This window comes from Typopeltis vanoorti, chromosome 10, assembly GCF_054136105.1.
Source record: "Typopeltis vanoorti isolate ZY-2024b chromosome 10, IOZ_Tvanoo_1.0, whole genome shotgun sequence".
Classification (NCBI taxonomy): domain Eukaryota; kingdom Metazoa; phylum Arthropoda; class Arachnida; order Uropygi; family Thelyphonidae; genus Typopeltis; species Typopeltis vanoorti.
Window position 1 is genome coordinate 4,031,859 of NC_143558.1, and position 15,062 is coordinate 4,046,920.

At 36.6% G+C, this 15,062-nt stretch overlaps 1 protein-coding gene across 5 annotated transcripts in view; it reads right to left on the reverse strand.

The window, feature by feature from the left end:
- LOC150102137 (spermatogenesis-associated protein 7-like) overlaps positions 1–15,062 on the reverse strand; it is a 151,681-nt gene that overhangs the window by 52,742 nt on the left and 83,877 nt on the right. For all 5 annotated transcript variants that reach the window (XM_090399380.1, XM_090399379.1, XM_090399381.1 and 2 more), the window contains one exon: positions 5,137–5,387. In XM_090399380.1, coding sequence (XP_090255506.1) covers positions 5,137–5,387 — 251 coding nt within the window. The remainder of the gene's footprint in view (positions 1–5,136; positions 5,388–15,062) is intronic.

The following is a 15,062-nucleotide window of genomic DNA, read 5'->3' on the forward strand; positions in this document are numbered from 1 at the left end:
GTACAAAATATTTAAGAGGGATACAATCGGAATACAAATCATCAAAACCCTAAAATGTGGAAAGACAACAGGAGTGGATGGTAGTATTCAACCAAAAATGTACATAATATAGAGTTATAAAAGTTTTAGAGTGGCTATACTGCATAATTCAGAAGGTCTTGTCAGAGGATTGAATTCCATATGATTTGGAGTAGAGTTTCATAATACCATGTCTAAAAAGGGAAAACAATGTGAAAATTACAGAGGAATTTCTATATTGAGTGTTTCTGTTAAGATTTATGCAAGCATACTTAAGAAAAAGGCTAAGAAAAATTGTGGAGAACAATTTGAGTTCATGCCAAGTAAAGATTGTCAGGATCAGATTTCATATATGAAAAATAGTCAAGAAATCATGGGAATATACATGAATCTATATGGTGCCAAGAAAAAAACTGTTCAAAATGCTACAATTATGTGATGTAAATGGAACACCATTTACACGACATTGGAACAGTAATCTATATTTGAGTTGTAAGTCAACAGTTAGCAAAAAGGGTACAGGAAGATGGTTTGATGTAGAATCAGGTGTTGAGACAACATGAACATTATCTCTACCCTTACTCATCATGTATATGTATCACATTGTGAAGGATAGTGGCATTAGACACGAATTCAAAATTAGAGATGTTAATCTCATCTCTTTACTTTAAACAGATATTATACATTTAGTAAATCCAGTACAAGTCTGTAGAATTACTTGACTAAACAGAATAACAGCTTTAATTAATTGAACAATAAAAAGATAAAGATTATAAAAATAAGTAGGAAGCACATGGAAAATATCAACTGTATTCTGAATAGAGAACCTATAGAATAAGTAAACCATTTCAGCTATTTAGGCACAATTTTTAGTAAAAATGGCACCTATTTTGCTCTCTTATTTGCATGAAATAAGAGAGCAAAATAGGTAAAACATTACATTAATAATATTTATAAGATAATGCTCAAACCAACTTTAACTTATGTATCAAAGAGTTGATTCATATGGAGTTAAACAGTTGATTGCAGACTTCAAACTACAGATATCAGAGTTGTGAGAAAAATTAGTGAACAGAAGTAGATCGATCTACTTCTGTTCACTTCCAGCTGTCTTAGGAAACATTATGCAAGGGTACCTGTAGGTCAAAGGGGATGTTGAAATGAATGTATATGGATGCAGAAGCATCAGAAATAAAGGAGAGAAGTTTTGGCATTGGTCAGTCCGATTAGACCAAAAATTATCATCATCATCGAAACCTTTGACATAGAATGATGTAGTTACAAGGATAAAATGTAAGGGATATCATAATTTCAGAGAAGAAAGAAGAAACAGAACAGGAGGGTCTTTTTAATGATAACTAAAGAACTTCAACCATCAAAAATAGAAGTTAAGGAGAATAGTAGATCTGAGGAAGATGGTTCATTTGAGGCTGTCTGGTGTGAGATAGAAGGCAAAAGGACAAAATATATTGTTGCTATAGGCCTGCTGGCTCAGAGAACAATGTGAATGCTATTCATCACAAGATTAGCACAATGAGTGCAGGACGAGCAATTATCATAGGTGACTTAAACTATAGGGATATAGCTTGGAAGGAGGAAAGGGCACATGGCAAGATGGATATGGAAGTTATACAATTAATAAGGGGGAATAAGTTTTGAAAGTGATGGATCTGGTAATAGCATCAAAATATCTCTATAACCATAGTAGCAACTCTACTTACAATTGGGGGGAAGTGACCATGCATTCTGGTTCTGGGATAATGCTCAACATGTAGAATTCTCAGTCAAGATAGGGTTTATGCAGAACTACAAAGTTGGCAATTATGACAAACTTAGATGGCAGCTTGGAGAAGTGCCATGCATAAGAAGCTACAAGAAATAAATGTCAGTAGTGCATGTGAGGTGGTCAGGGAGTGTTAGAAAGAAGCAGTATATGATTTATATTTCTTTATATGCCTTCAACAACATGGTGATCAGCAAGAGCAACACAAAGTGCAAGCAAGAAGGGTAATTAGTATGTAAGGAATGTTATGAAAAAAAATTAGCTAAGCAGGACAAAGTAAATCCAAAAGAATTTTTCCACAAGAGAAAGAATAATTATGGAAGAAAAACTTCACTTCATTTCCTACCATGTTGATGGTAGGAAAGTGACAGAAGTAGAAAAAAATATTGAGTTACTAAGTGATGATCATCACTTTGCATGGGTGTATCATCCAGGTGGAGACTTAGAAGTTACTAATGTAATAGAGGCTGATGTTCAAGCAAATGAACTGGAGGTACTCAACATATTGAAAAATATCGATATGAATACAGAAGTGGGAATGCATGGTATGTCAGCTTGGTGTGCTATGAGAATGTGCAAGAGACCTGGCAATGCCTCTGATGAAGTTGTTTAATCTAAATCTTAGCTTTGGCAAGGTTCCAAGGAAGTAAAAGGGAAAGAGGATAAGATAGTTCTATTACATAAAGGTGGCTCCAAGACAAAAGTAGCAAATTACAGATGAATTAGTATATCTGAAGTAGCAGTTAAAGTATTGGAAAAGTTGGCTAAAGGTAAAATTCAGGAATGGGAGGATAGGAATACGATACTCTATAGGGACAGCATGGCTTTGTATTTTATTTATTCACATTTAATAATAAGGTGACACCAGAACTGATAAAGGGTATAGCTACACTATGATACTGCTGGATGTTGCAAAGGCATTTAACAGAATACCACATAGAAAACTATTATACAAGTTGTAGTAAATGGGACTAGATATGAAGCTGGCAGTATGGTGAAGTGAAATCAAGGTGAATGAGGGTAACTATCAGCCCAGATACGTGTACCAGGGCCACTATTCTAATTTGTATATTAATAACATAGCAGAAGATTTAAGGGGGGAATATTTAGTTGTTTGATGGGGATGTAAAACTGGAGTGGGCAATAGTTGATTAAGGTGATGTGGATATCTTGCAGAATGATATAAATAAATTTGCAGCATGGGCAAAGGACCATAACTGTTAATTTAATGCACTTTAGGATGAAAAGATTACAAACTTTGTATCATACTGATGGTACTGGATTGCAGCAAGCTGACAAGGCTAGGGATCTGGGGGTGATAATGGATAAAGTTCAGAGGATATTATTAGATATATGAAGAGCCAAAGGCTTCAATTCGGCAACATATGACTTGTTCAAGTTGAGGGATATTACATCCCATATCGTTTCTTAGCCGAATAAGAAACTCAAAGAGTTTCATACCGAATATAGTAGAAACTATATAAAGTTCGGCGATTCCAAGTGTAAGCAAATACCTGGATACTGCAGCAACTGACCCTAAAAGTAGTGCAAGCTGAGGCAATGTTTAAGGTGGAGCAAGCTCTGATCACTATTCTTGATATTTACCCATAATGTGAACTTAACTCCTAGGAGCTGTATTTCTGTTCAACATTATGAGAGAAGGTCACTACCCAGACCGGTTTCAACCTTTATTGAGGTCTCATCAGTGAGTAGTAGACCTAGTTAATATCAAGTTTGTAGCAAACAGAACTTACAACCCTTCTATGAGTATTGCCGAGAGGTGTCCTAATAAATTATTAGATATATGAAGAGCCAAAGGCTTCAATTCGGCAACATATGAGAATGTGCAAGAGAGCTGGCATAATATCAAGTTCGCTACAAACTTGATATTAACTAGGTCTACCTACTCACTGATGAGACCTTAATAAAGGTTGAAACCGGTCTGGGTAGTGACCTTCTCTCATAATGTTGAACAGAAATACAGCTCCTAGGAGCTAAGTTCACATTATGGGTAAATATCAAGAATAGTGATCGGAGCTTGCTCCACCTTAGACATGAGTTGCCTCAGCTTGCACTACCTTTAGGGTCAGTTGCTGCAGTATCCAGGTATTTGCTTACGCTTGGAATCGCTGAACTTTATAATATAGTTTCTACTATATTCGGCATGAAACTCTTTGAGTTTCTTATTTGGCTAAGAAACGATATGGGATGTAATATCCCTCAACTTAAACAAGTTCAGAGGATATATTGCAAAATAGCTCAAAGGAGTATGTAGATGTTGAACACATTGACAAGATAGGAAGGTTATTATCCCTCTTTTTAATGCCATGATTTAGCCACATGATTACTGTGCACAAGTTTGGTCACCCAAATTTCTTGGATATCAGGAAGTGCTGGAGAGGATTCAAAGACAACTGAACCAAGCTGGTAACTAGTCCATGGAATGTTCCCCTATAAGGTCAGATTGGAGGTAAGTGGGTTGCAAGGTTTAGGTGATAGGCAGAGAGAGCATGATATAAACTTGTATGTTACTAAACAGATTCTATAAGATTGACGCAAAAGAAATCTTTCAATAGGAGAGAACAAAAGATCACACCTAGAAGTTGTGTAAGAGTGCTTGGTAAGATGCCGACTAGGTTCTTTGCTTGAAGAGTGGTGAATGAGTGGAATGAATTGCCTGAGGTAGTTGCAAGTGTGTTAGCAGTGAATTAAAATAAAAATATTAAAACAAAAATATTTAAAAAAGATGTTTGCCAAAAAAAACTAACAAGGAAATCTTTTAAAACTGGTTGGTTACTACTAATTTTTTAGTTCTGTTAAAAGTGATAATTAGAGAAATCCTATAGAAGATACACTATGCATATATTATAACAAGCAATGGGATGCAACTTGCCATTAAAAATCCACTTTATGAATTAACATTTGGATATTTTTACTTCAAGTTTAGGCTCTATCAGTGAGAAATGATTCCATCAGAATGTTTCTTGTATGGAAAAGTAACATACAGACATGTGAAACTCCAGTATGTTTGCTGATTCTTAATTTAAAAAAAAAGAAAAAAGAAAGACTGGTACCTGCCATAATCAACTACTTGAGAATAACTCCAGCTATTCTCATGCAATTGTTGTCTTGATGTTAATTCTGTTCATATAATTATCTTGAAGATACTGTACAATACAGACAAAATATCAATTACTAATATCTTAGCAATTTATAATGTAAGTGTTAATTTAAATAATTACAATATCAAATATTCCATGTTTTACTTTGCCAATGAGAAATTGATTCATGCATTTTATCAAAGTGGTTGGACAAACTCAATATCCATTACATACCCGGCAAGAGTTTCTAGTGGACTACTGTTAGCTGTGTGTCTTCCTGTAGCAGTTTCATGAAAGGCTGAATCAAGACTAGATACATGTTTTAAACCAGATGTATCAAATACTCTTGACCATACTTGTTTTCTTGCTTGAGCTCTGTGAGCCTGATCTGCTAGCCACTGTTTATGACTGGAGCCTTCCGGATTATCTTTACTTCTGTAATCATGCTGCTTTAGACCTTCATTATTCTCCCAGTTTGGAAATATCTTAAAAAAATAAATAAATGATGCTTGAGTAAAATGTATCAATTTTTTTCTACTGTGCTGGTGAATACAAAAGATGTATAGATCTTTCTACAGAAAAGTGAACCTTTTATGCAATAAAGATATTAATGACATTTAAGTATGAAGCAATTCTAAACTGTTTTAAGTTCTTACTAGAATTCAATTAGAACTAAGTAATGGTGTAATACTTTACCTATAAAATGAAGTAGTTCATATAAACCTACATGAAATTATGTTGTTTTCCTCCAAGTGTTTATAAAGAAATGTGTGCATGAAGTCACTTCATGTCAATACTTTTCATATATTGATAGCAGCTTATTAAGTACCATGTTTTCTTCATACATTTCCTCACAAAAATAATGTTCTAGAAATGAGGTGTGAGTGTTTTCCCTGAAAATTGTGAAAATTTCCATATCTAAAGAAGAAAACTGAGTATCAATAGTAACTCTCACTGTAATATACTGGAGAACTATCACTTTAGTGATTTTTTTTTTTTTTTTTTTGTAAACACTATATAACTTTTTCTTTCAAATAAAAAACAACATAACAGAAAATACTATATGGGTTTTCATAACTTGAAATAAAGCCACTTTATAAATTAAAAGTTGTTATAAATATGAAAAAAAATTTATAGATTTAAAGCAGGAGATTTTTAATCAGAGAAGATCAAAAAGAGGATGTTTTAAGATGAAGGCTCTCTAAAATGGTATATTAGAACCAGAGCTGGCTTGGTTGGCCGAGTGGTTAGTGCATCCGCTCTCCAGCCAAAAGACTGCAGGTTCGAATCCCACCATGAGCATGGATGTTCATTTGTGAAAATACTAGTGGTGTAGATGACAAAGGTAGTTGCACAGCTGGTGGAGATGGAGAGTTGCAGAGCAGGCACCCTCCCTCGATGAGTCTTTGGACTCCCTGGAGGTGTTATGTAATAATAATAATAAATAATAATATGCACAAACCTTTGAAATAAAAAGAATTTTGGAAAACTGAGATGAGTTAGTGATTGAAGAAAATGAAATTTCATTTTTTGTTTGAATATAGCTTTATGAAAGGTAGATATGGACATGACCATTTCTAAGTCATCTGATTGGTTCTTGCATAGAGGACTACTTATCAACCTGCCATCTTGTCCCTATCCACTCTATGTAACTGGTGGGCAGTTCCCACTTATTATTACATGATGGCTTTAGATTTTACCCCCAATTCTAGAGTACCCCTGAATTTTGTACTTTTCCCACCCTCTTTCATCGTAAATGGTCTTCTCTCTATAACTTCAAGTTATAACTTCTGTCCATAACTTTGCAATGAATATTTGTCAGTATTCATGGCACCTCCCTTGAAGCTTTTGATCTTCAAGGGTCCAGGGAAACATGGCTACGGCATCCAATTTTCCAATATAGAAACTGCAACAACTGCCCCAATACCGAACTGACACCCACTCACATCTTTACCTGTCCAGCAATTACAGCAGCCTTGCAAGTAATAGATCCTAATCCTGAACAACAGCTCTATACAAACAAAATCATTGACATAGCCAAAGCAGTTCAAGGAGCACATGAAAACATCTAAGACTCTTCAAAGGACAAGACAACAACATCATGGTCTTCATCAAGATTATATACATAAGCTACATCATAACTGCCCTAGTGAACCTGACAACTGGTGAAGGAAAGAAAAAGAGGAAGACTAAACATTAAATTAAATAATGAAAGTAATAATTAAACACTTAAATAAGTGGAACTGCTATTATATTGGTTGCTACTGGTTAGCAACAATTGGTTATAAACTGATCCACATCATTTTTTTTTGTGTGTGTTCCAAGATTTTGGAGATCTGCTGTCATTCTGTTCTTTTGTTCTATTCATAGATACATGGCTAGTAGACTCTTGGAACTAGACTATTCCTAGATACTATTTGATTGCAGTGAGCCTTCCAGATTCTTGAAACTCTCAAGCCATTGTTCTTATTGTGAATGTGTGGACAGGTAAAGTGGATTTGGTATACACCTAGGTGAACAAGGGGATCTTAAGAGAAGCCGAATAAGCTTTTTAATGGTGGCCTGGTTGGCCGAGTGGTTAGCGTATCCGCTCCCCAGTCAAAAAGGCTGCGGGTTCGAATTCCGCCGTGGGCATGGATGTTAGTGATTGTCTGTGAAAAATAATAGTAGTGGTGGTAGATGGCATTGGTAAAGATGATGAAAGTAGTTGCGGTTGGTGGAGTGGTGGAGATGGAGAGCTGTAGAATAGGTGCCCTCCCTCGATGAGTGTTTGGGCTCCCTGGAGGTGTTACGTAATAATAATAATGCCAGCAAAGGTTGGTAGAGCCTCTAATGACTCACGCAAAAAGTTAAGTTTGAGCGTGGTTAGTAGCTGGAAGGGGATCAATCGTTCAATGCTGTTGGCACACTCTCCCTCGATGAGTCTTTGGACTCCCTGGAGGAGTCACATAATAATAATAATTTAGTGAAATTCATATTTAAGAATTTATGGAGACACAACACATGCATTAAAATAATTGCTTTACTTAATATTAGGAAAGTAATATTAAACGTTTTGACCTCTGTATTGAGGTCATCATCAGGAAAAATACATATGTATAAGTTACATGCCACTGTACTTTACAAAGGTAAAATGAATCTAAGCTGCTTATTAATCTTTTATCTAGCCTGACTTCTAGTGTAAAAAAAAAACAACTAAATTAATAATATTAAAAAATTAATAAATAAAATAAAATAAATTAACTTTTGGAAAAAAAAAAAAAAAACATACATTAAACTTTTCTAAAGTCCTCCTGTATTGAGATTTTCTTCTGGGCTTGTTCTGGCTGCTATAAAGGTTGCAGATTGGTCCTCCACATTCTTGGAATGATTAGTCCATTTTTGTTCAGGTTTGGATTGTGTTTTACCATTTCACAGGCTTCTTTGAATTTTCTCTCAAACCAGGTTTTGGTGCGGTGTAGGGACTTGGTGTCATTCCAGTCAATTCTATGGTATGTTTGGAGTGCGTGGTTTGATAGGCCTGTTTTTCCATAATGGAGATATTTAATGTGTTGTTTGTGTTCATCTTTTCATCTTGTGTTATGGAAAAACAGGCCTATCAGACCCCACATTCCAGCATGGTAGAACACTATGAGAGCACCACTGCAGTTCAGGGTGGACACATTACACACTGAAATGTCTCTTCACGTTGTTTTCTGTAAGCACTGTGCATTAAATCCTTAACTATGTCCTTAGAAATTTTGTAACTTTTGCCAAAAAACGTATTGCAATTTTAATTTGTATAAAATTCATAATACATTTTGTGTGTAGTATAATTTATTAGTATGCTGGCAATAAATTTATGTCCGCATTTGGCTATATATGAAATATATATATATATATATATATATATATATATATATATATACATACACCTATATATAGGTACAAATGTAATTCGTCCTTAGCTTTTTACACCAGTGTATGTAGGTTTACAGATCATAAAGGAAAGACATTAAATATTTCCAGAAAAGGAAGAAAGTTGTTTTTAATCTCAGTGATGAATTGGATCAATTTCTTTTGTTTATAATAAAAACCACAACACTTTACTTTAGACTGTAAAGTTAAGTATGTGTTTATTTGTGAAATTTAAGATAGGATATTGTTTAGAAAGCATTTTTTCATGGCAATGATGTGTACAAGGAAAATGGCAGCCAATACTTCCTTGTTCACTGAGTTTAGCATGAGGGATTTTGATGTAATGTATTCAATGGTTTTATGGCACAAGGACAGCAAAGGTCATACCGTGCTATATATTCATTGCATTTATGTAAGTATATATCAATGGCAAGAGTGAATGGGTTATGGTACAAAAGTGAGAGTGTATCAAACATTTTTTGTGGAAGTGCAAGAAATGCAAAGCGTGTGGAAAGCAGGAAAATGAAGTGACAAATATTAACGATGTGCATGACTTATTTTTAATGGTATTAACAACACCAAACAAACTATTTTATCAAAAGATGTTTTATTAACTGCTTATATTTCACTGAATTTCAAATTAGTAAATTTTTTTTTTTTACAACATTAGACAGTGCCAAAACAGGACTTTAGATCTTTTGTCCATTACAACTGTATTATTTTACTTACTGTCAGTAATACAGCTGCATTGTGATCAGATGATGCTGATTTGAAATTCAGCAAAATATAAGCAGTTAATAACACATCTTTTGATAAAAGATGTGCTATTAACTTTGGCATCATTAATACTGTTAAAAATAAGTCATGAATAGCCATCAACACCTAAGCTTCTCTGTTAGATTAAATATTAATAATGTAAGTAAAGGTGGAGAAAGTACTCTGGAGAATGTGGAAATGGTGAATGCTTGTGCATGAGAGGAGTGAAACAGTACACTCAAGTGGCATATTTCACAGGACAATATGGAAGCTGGAGTGACTGGAAAAACGATTGTCGGGCAGTATACACAAACGATATAGATATAAATCATGGTCCTTCTTCTCAGTAAAAGAAAAAGCGTCGATTGTTTTAGCATGAACAATTGAATAGCGGGAATATGCAAGTTGTTGAATGTTAATGATGTAAGGAAAGATAGCAAAAGTGTTCTGGAGAATGTGGAAGTAATGAATGCTAGTGCATGAGAAGAGTAACAGTACACTCATGTGGCATCCTTCACAGAATGAAAATGAAGTGTACAAAAGTTAAGATTGTGAGTCTGCTGCCTCAGTACAATAGGACATAACTGAGAAGATTGTGCAGGAGGAAAGGGCTTACATGTGCCTGATGGGCTACATTTGAATGGTTTTGAAGTTAGATGTTTAGAGAAAGTATTGTTTAGTGAGAGTTTGGAAGTGCAAAACCAGAGAAATGAGATATTAAGAGGAATGCAATGAAGCCTGTGTCTGACCACCCTCTGATACATGAATATGTGTATAAAGAAATGATTATGCAATGCTGAATGCAATTACACAGTTTCCGTGTTTAAGGTTTTCTTCCATTTATATTCTTACAAAAGTCTTCCTGTGGTAAGTTTAGCTATTTTTATTTGTTTACACAGGTTTCAGATTTGAGTGGGTTGGAAATGACATTATGCAAGAATGTCAGAAGTATCAAAAATAAGAGAGAGGAGTTTTTGCATCAAACAACTGAATATCTTACAATGGACAGAGAGTTGTTGGAAGTTTTTTTCACTTGGTTAGACTTTCTTCTTCTCCTTCCGTCTAAGACGGGTTGAGTCTTCTCTTGAGCAGGATCTTCAAGTCTTCTCTATTCCCTCTATTCCTTGGTGTTCAAAAAAGTTCTTTATATGTTAGACTATAACTTATATATTTAATTTAATCATTTATTATTATGGGCGACTCCAGGGAGTCCTTCTCATCGAGGGAGGCCCTAAACATCATGTCCACACAACTATAAGACATTCTCACAGTATCTATCATACCTTGCCTTGAACTCGCTCACCGTCATAGCACCCACAACAGACTCTGGCAGCTTATTCCACTCATTTACCACTCTAAAAGTAAAGAGCCCAGCTCTAACACCCCTGCTAACCATACTCTTGCCCAGCTTCCATAGGTGTCCCTAAGTTCTCCCACCACCAGTCCTGATCTCAAAAATATCCTCTGAATTAATCCTATAGAAACCTTTTAGCAATTTGAATGTCTCAATCATATCTCCCCTCTTCCGCCTATCAACCAATTTCTGCAACCCACAAATCTTCAACCTGTTCTCATATGGTTCATTCCATACACTTGCTATCATCTTAGTCACTCGCCTCTAGATCCTCTCCACCTCCACCCCATCAAGAACGAACCGAGGTGACCAAATCTGGGCACAGTAGTTGAGATGAGGTCTTATCAAGGCTTGGTACAGAGGTACAATAACTTGCTTGTCTCTGCTCGTCAAGGTATTTTTCAACAACCAAGTGAGTTGATGAGCTGATTTAGCTACTTTTGCAATGTGCCCCCTAAACTTCATCTCCCTATCCACCAACACTCAATCTTCTGGAGTACAGTTCCACCAATGTGGTATACTGCTGCTAATCTTTTCACCCCAAAATGCATAATATTACATTTTGTCACAATAAATTGACATCCATTCTCCTTAGCCCAGAACTCCAATCTATCCAAGTCATCCTGCAAGATTTTGACATCTTCTGCATTCACTATTGCCCTACCCAACTTTGCATCATCAGCGAACAAATGAACTGTTCCTCTTAAATCCTTCCCTATATCATTAATGAACAGATTAAACAACAGTGGTCCAAGAACAGAACCCTGCGACACACCACTAGTCACAAGCCGTCTTTTGGACTCTACTCCTGAATAAACTACTCTTTGATATCTCTCCATCAACCACCCACCTATCCATCTCACCAACCCTATATCCATTCCCATATGTTGTAGTTTACGGATTAGAATTCCATGTGGTATCCTGTCAAATGCCTTTGCCAGGTCCAGCAGTATCAATGTAAACCCATTACCCTTATCCATTTGAGCCGTCACCTTGTTATAAAACTTGAGCAAGTTACTAAGGCATGATCTACCCTTCACAAAGCCATGCTGTCCCCAATACAGTATCTCATTTTCATCAATCCATTCCTGTATTTTTCCCTTGACTACTTTCTCCAAGACCTTGACAACAACTCCTGATATGCTGAACGGTCGGTAATTTGCAACCGTAGTCTTGGATCCTCCTTTATGCAGTGAAACTATTTTCCCCTCTTTCCACACCTTCGGGACTAAACCAGATCCGAGACTCAGATTAAACAACATGGTCAAGGGCACTGATAATTCCTTAGCCGCTTCACGCAAGACCTGTGCTGGTATACCATCCAATCCCACAGATGCATTCACATTAAGGTTCTGTAATAGACTATTCACCTCCACTTCATTCATCACAATTCCTGTATAAACTAATGGTTCCTTCATTTTTTCAATGTCACCACCTGGATGATATACTTTTGCAAAGTGCTCACTCAGTAACTCCACTATATCGACTGATTCAGTGACCTCCTTACCATCCTCATTCTTTAAAATCATTTTGCCGTGTAGAGTTTATTTCTTGCTTGCAGCATATTGAAAGAACTGTTTGGGATTCTCTTTAGCTTGCATAGCTAGTTTCCTTTCAAAATCCGGTTTTGCTTTTTTTTTTACCACACTCGTTACCCTTCTGGCCTGCACTTTATACTGTTCATGTGCCTGCAGGTCATCCCTTTCTTTAAATTCCCTCCACAGTTGTTTATTTTTTTGCAGCTGCTCAAGCTTAATGGTGTTATTCATCCATTTAACCCCTACTTGTTTTACTATTCGGACCCTAAGTATACAATCAGCCATAACCTCCTGTAAATGCTCCTTGACCACTTCCCATGCTCTATCGACACCCAGCCTTTGCAGTTGTACATGCCATGGCACTGATCCAAGCAATCTCCTAAGCTTGTCATACTTTCCAGCATGGTAATTCCACATATACACTGTCTTAATCGAAAATTCACACCTTTAGCCATCTCCCAGGTCAAGACCTTATGATCACTTTCACCAATAGGTGGCAACATGGTTATATTCATTACAGTCAAATTCTGAGATGCTATTACCAGGTGAAGCACTCTCACACCCCTAGTATTTTCAATAACATGCTGTCTCAGATAGTTATCCCTTAATAACTGAATAAAATCCATTTCCTTCCTCACATGTGTCCTCTCCTCCATCCAATCAATGTTACCATAGTTGAAATCCCCCATAATAATTACCCTCCTTCCACTCATTTCATCAATTTGTTTATGCATGCTATCTCCATCATCTATTCCATCACCTAGTCTATAGCAGCACCTAACTGTATATTTTATTCTGCCAGTCTCAATCTGGCACCAAATAGTTTCAAATGAGCTCTTTTCACCATCCTGCGATGCAACTTCAATTCTCCTTGGCTGCAGTTCATCAGCTATCATCAATAACACCCCCCCCCCATTTTATTCTCTCTGTCCCTCCTAAACACACTATAACCTATACACTAACTATATCATCTTCCGTCAGCCATGTTTCACTAATGCCAATAACCTGTGGCCAGGAAGAGCCAATCAAGGCCAAAAATTCTTCTTCTTGTTCCTAATACTCCTGGCACTAGTATATATGAAACAGTGATCCCTTTGTTCCATCCCTATCTTGATGCGTTATTCTAAATATCCCATTCCCATTTTTTGTCCTTAGTACTGACTCAGGTACATTATATACATTCTTACACTCAACTATCTCACTGATGTCCGCATATCCACCTATTTGGTAGTTCTAGTTTCCCTGGTTCTGCACATCCATTTTCACTTCATTCAGCAACACTTTTTCCAGTCTCTGCACACCAAATTCATTCAAATGCAGGCCATCTATCTTGTATAAATCCTTTCGCCCATCAAACTCATTCCACACATCCACGAATTCCACACCACACATTTGCATAACCTGTGCATAATGTCATTTGCGATTATGGCCCTCCTTCTAAACTCCTCTCTGTCATACCGTGGCAACAGACTCACCATTCTAACTCTGTCACTCTTTTCTTTCGCTACCTTTAACAATACTTTCAAGTCTTCTCTCATAAAAATTTATCTCCTTTCAATTCATTCATACCCTCAACAACTATCAATTCTTTTACCCTCTGTTTTTGTGCTCTAATACTCTCACTTACATTCTTAAATTTCGCACCCGGCAAGTACGATTTAGTTAAACTCCCATCTATCACTCCTCTTAATTACGCTTATTTTTCCTTTCAAACACTTGTTTATTTAGGTTAGTTGAATCACTCTGGAAAAAGTTTTGCAGGTGCTCTAATTGCTGTTGTGCATTTCGTATCGCTGTGTGCAACCTAGCGATCTCACTTCCTACAAATAATTCCTCGTTTTTTTATTATTTAAACCATTTTCTCTCTCTGTATAGTTGCTTTCACTCTTTCTTTGATCACCACTCTCATTGCCATCTTGTACATTGCAATTCCCTATCAAGCCACTATTTTCACTCACATTCTGGCTTTCTTCAACCATAACTGTTTCACAACCTGACACATACTTCAACTCCTCACTTTGCTTAGATTTTCTGCATATTCTCCCACCACTACCACTTTCAATCCAAACTCCAGCCTCCAGCTTTATCCAAGTGTAAGCAAATAAAGTTTGCACCTGAAGTATCTTCAGGACTGGGGCAGCTCGTGGCAAAGGTGGACTAAGTTCTCATCACTTTCCTTAGTATCTCATAATGCAAAGCACATCTCCATGCAGACATTTACAATGTTATGCATTATGGGAAGAGTCACTACCTGGAAAGATAGTGACCGGTTTCGACCTTTATTGAATGTTCAAGTACAGGTCACACTCCAAAAACTAAGCATTGTTCCCCTCAGCAACAGGGCTTACCCTGCCACTGAGAAGAACTCTCTATGTTCTTTTCAGTGGCAGGCTCACCCCACCACCACCGAGCAGAGCTGCTCATTTGTCATCTGAGGGTTACAGCTGCACCTCAGTTAACTTCATGGGCAACAGCATTGCCATTCATTTCCCCCACCCAGGACCTGGGTTACAGCAACAGACTAGCATCAGTTAAAACTCCATGGGCTACAGCATTGCCATTCATCACCCAAGCTTCCAACCGGTTTCAACCTTTATTGAGGTCTCATCAGTGGG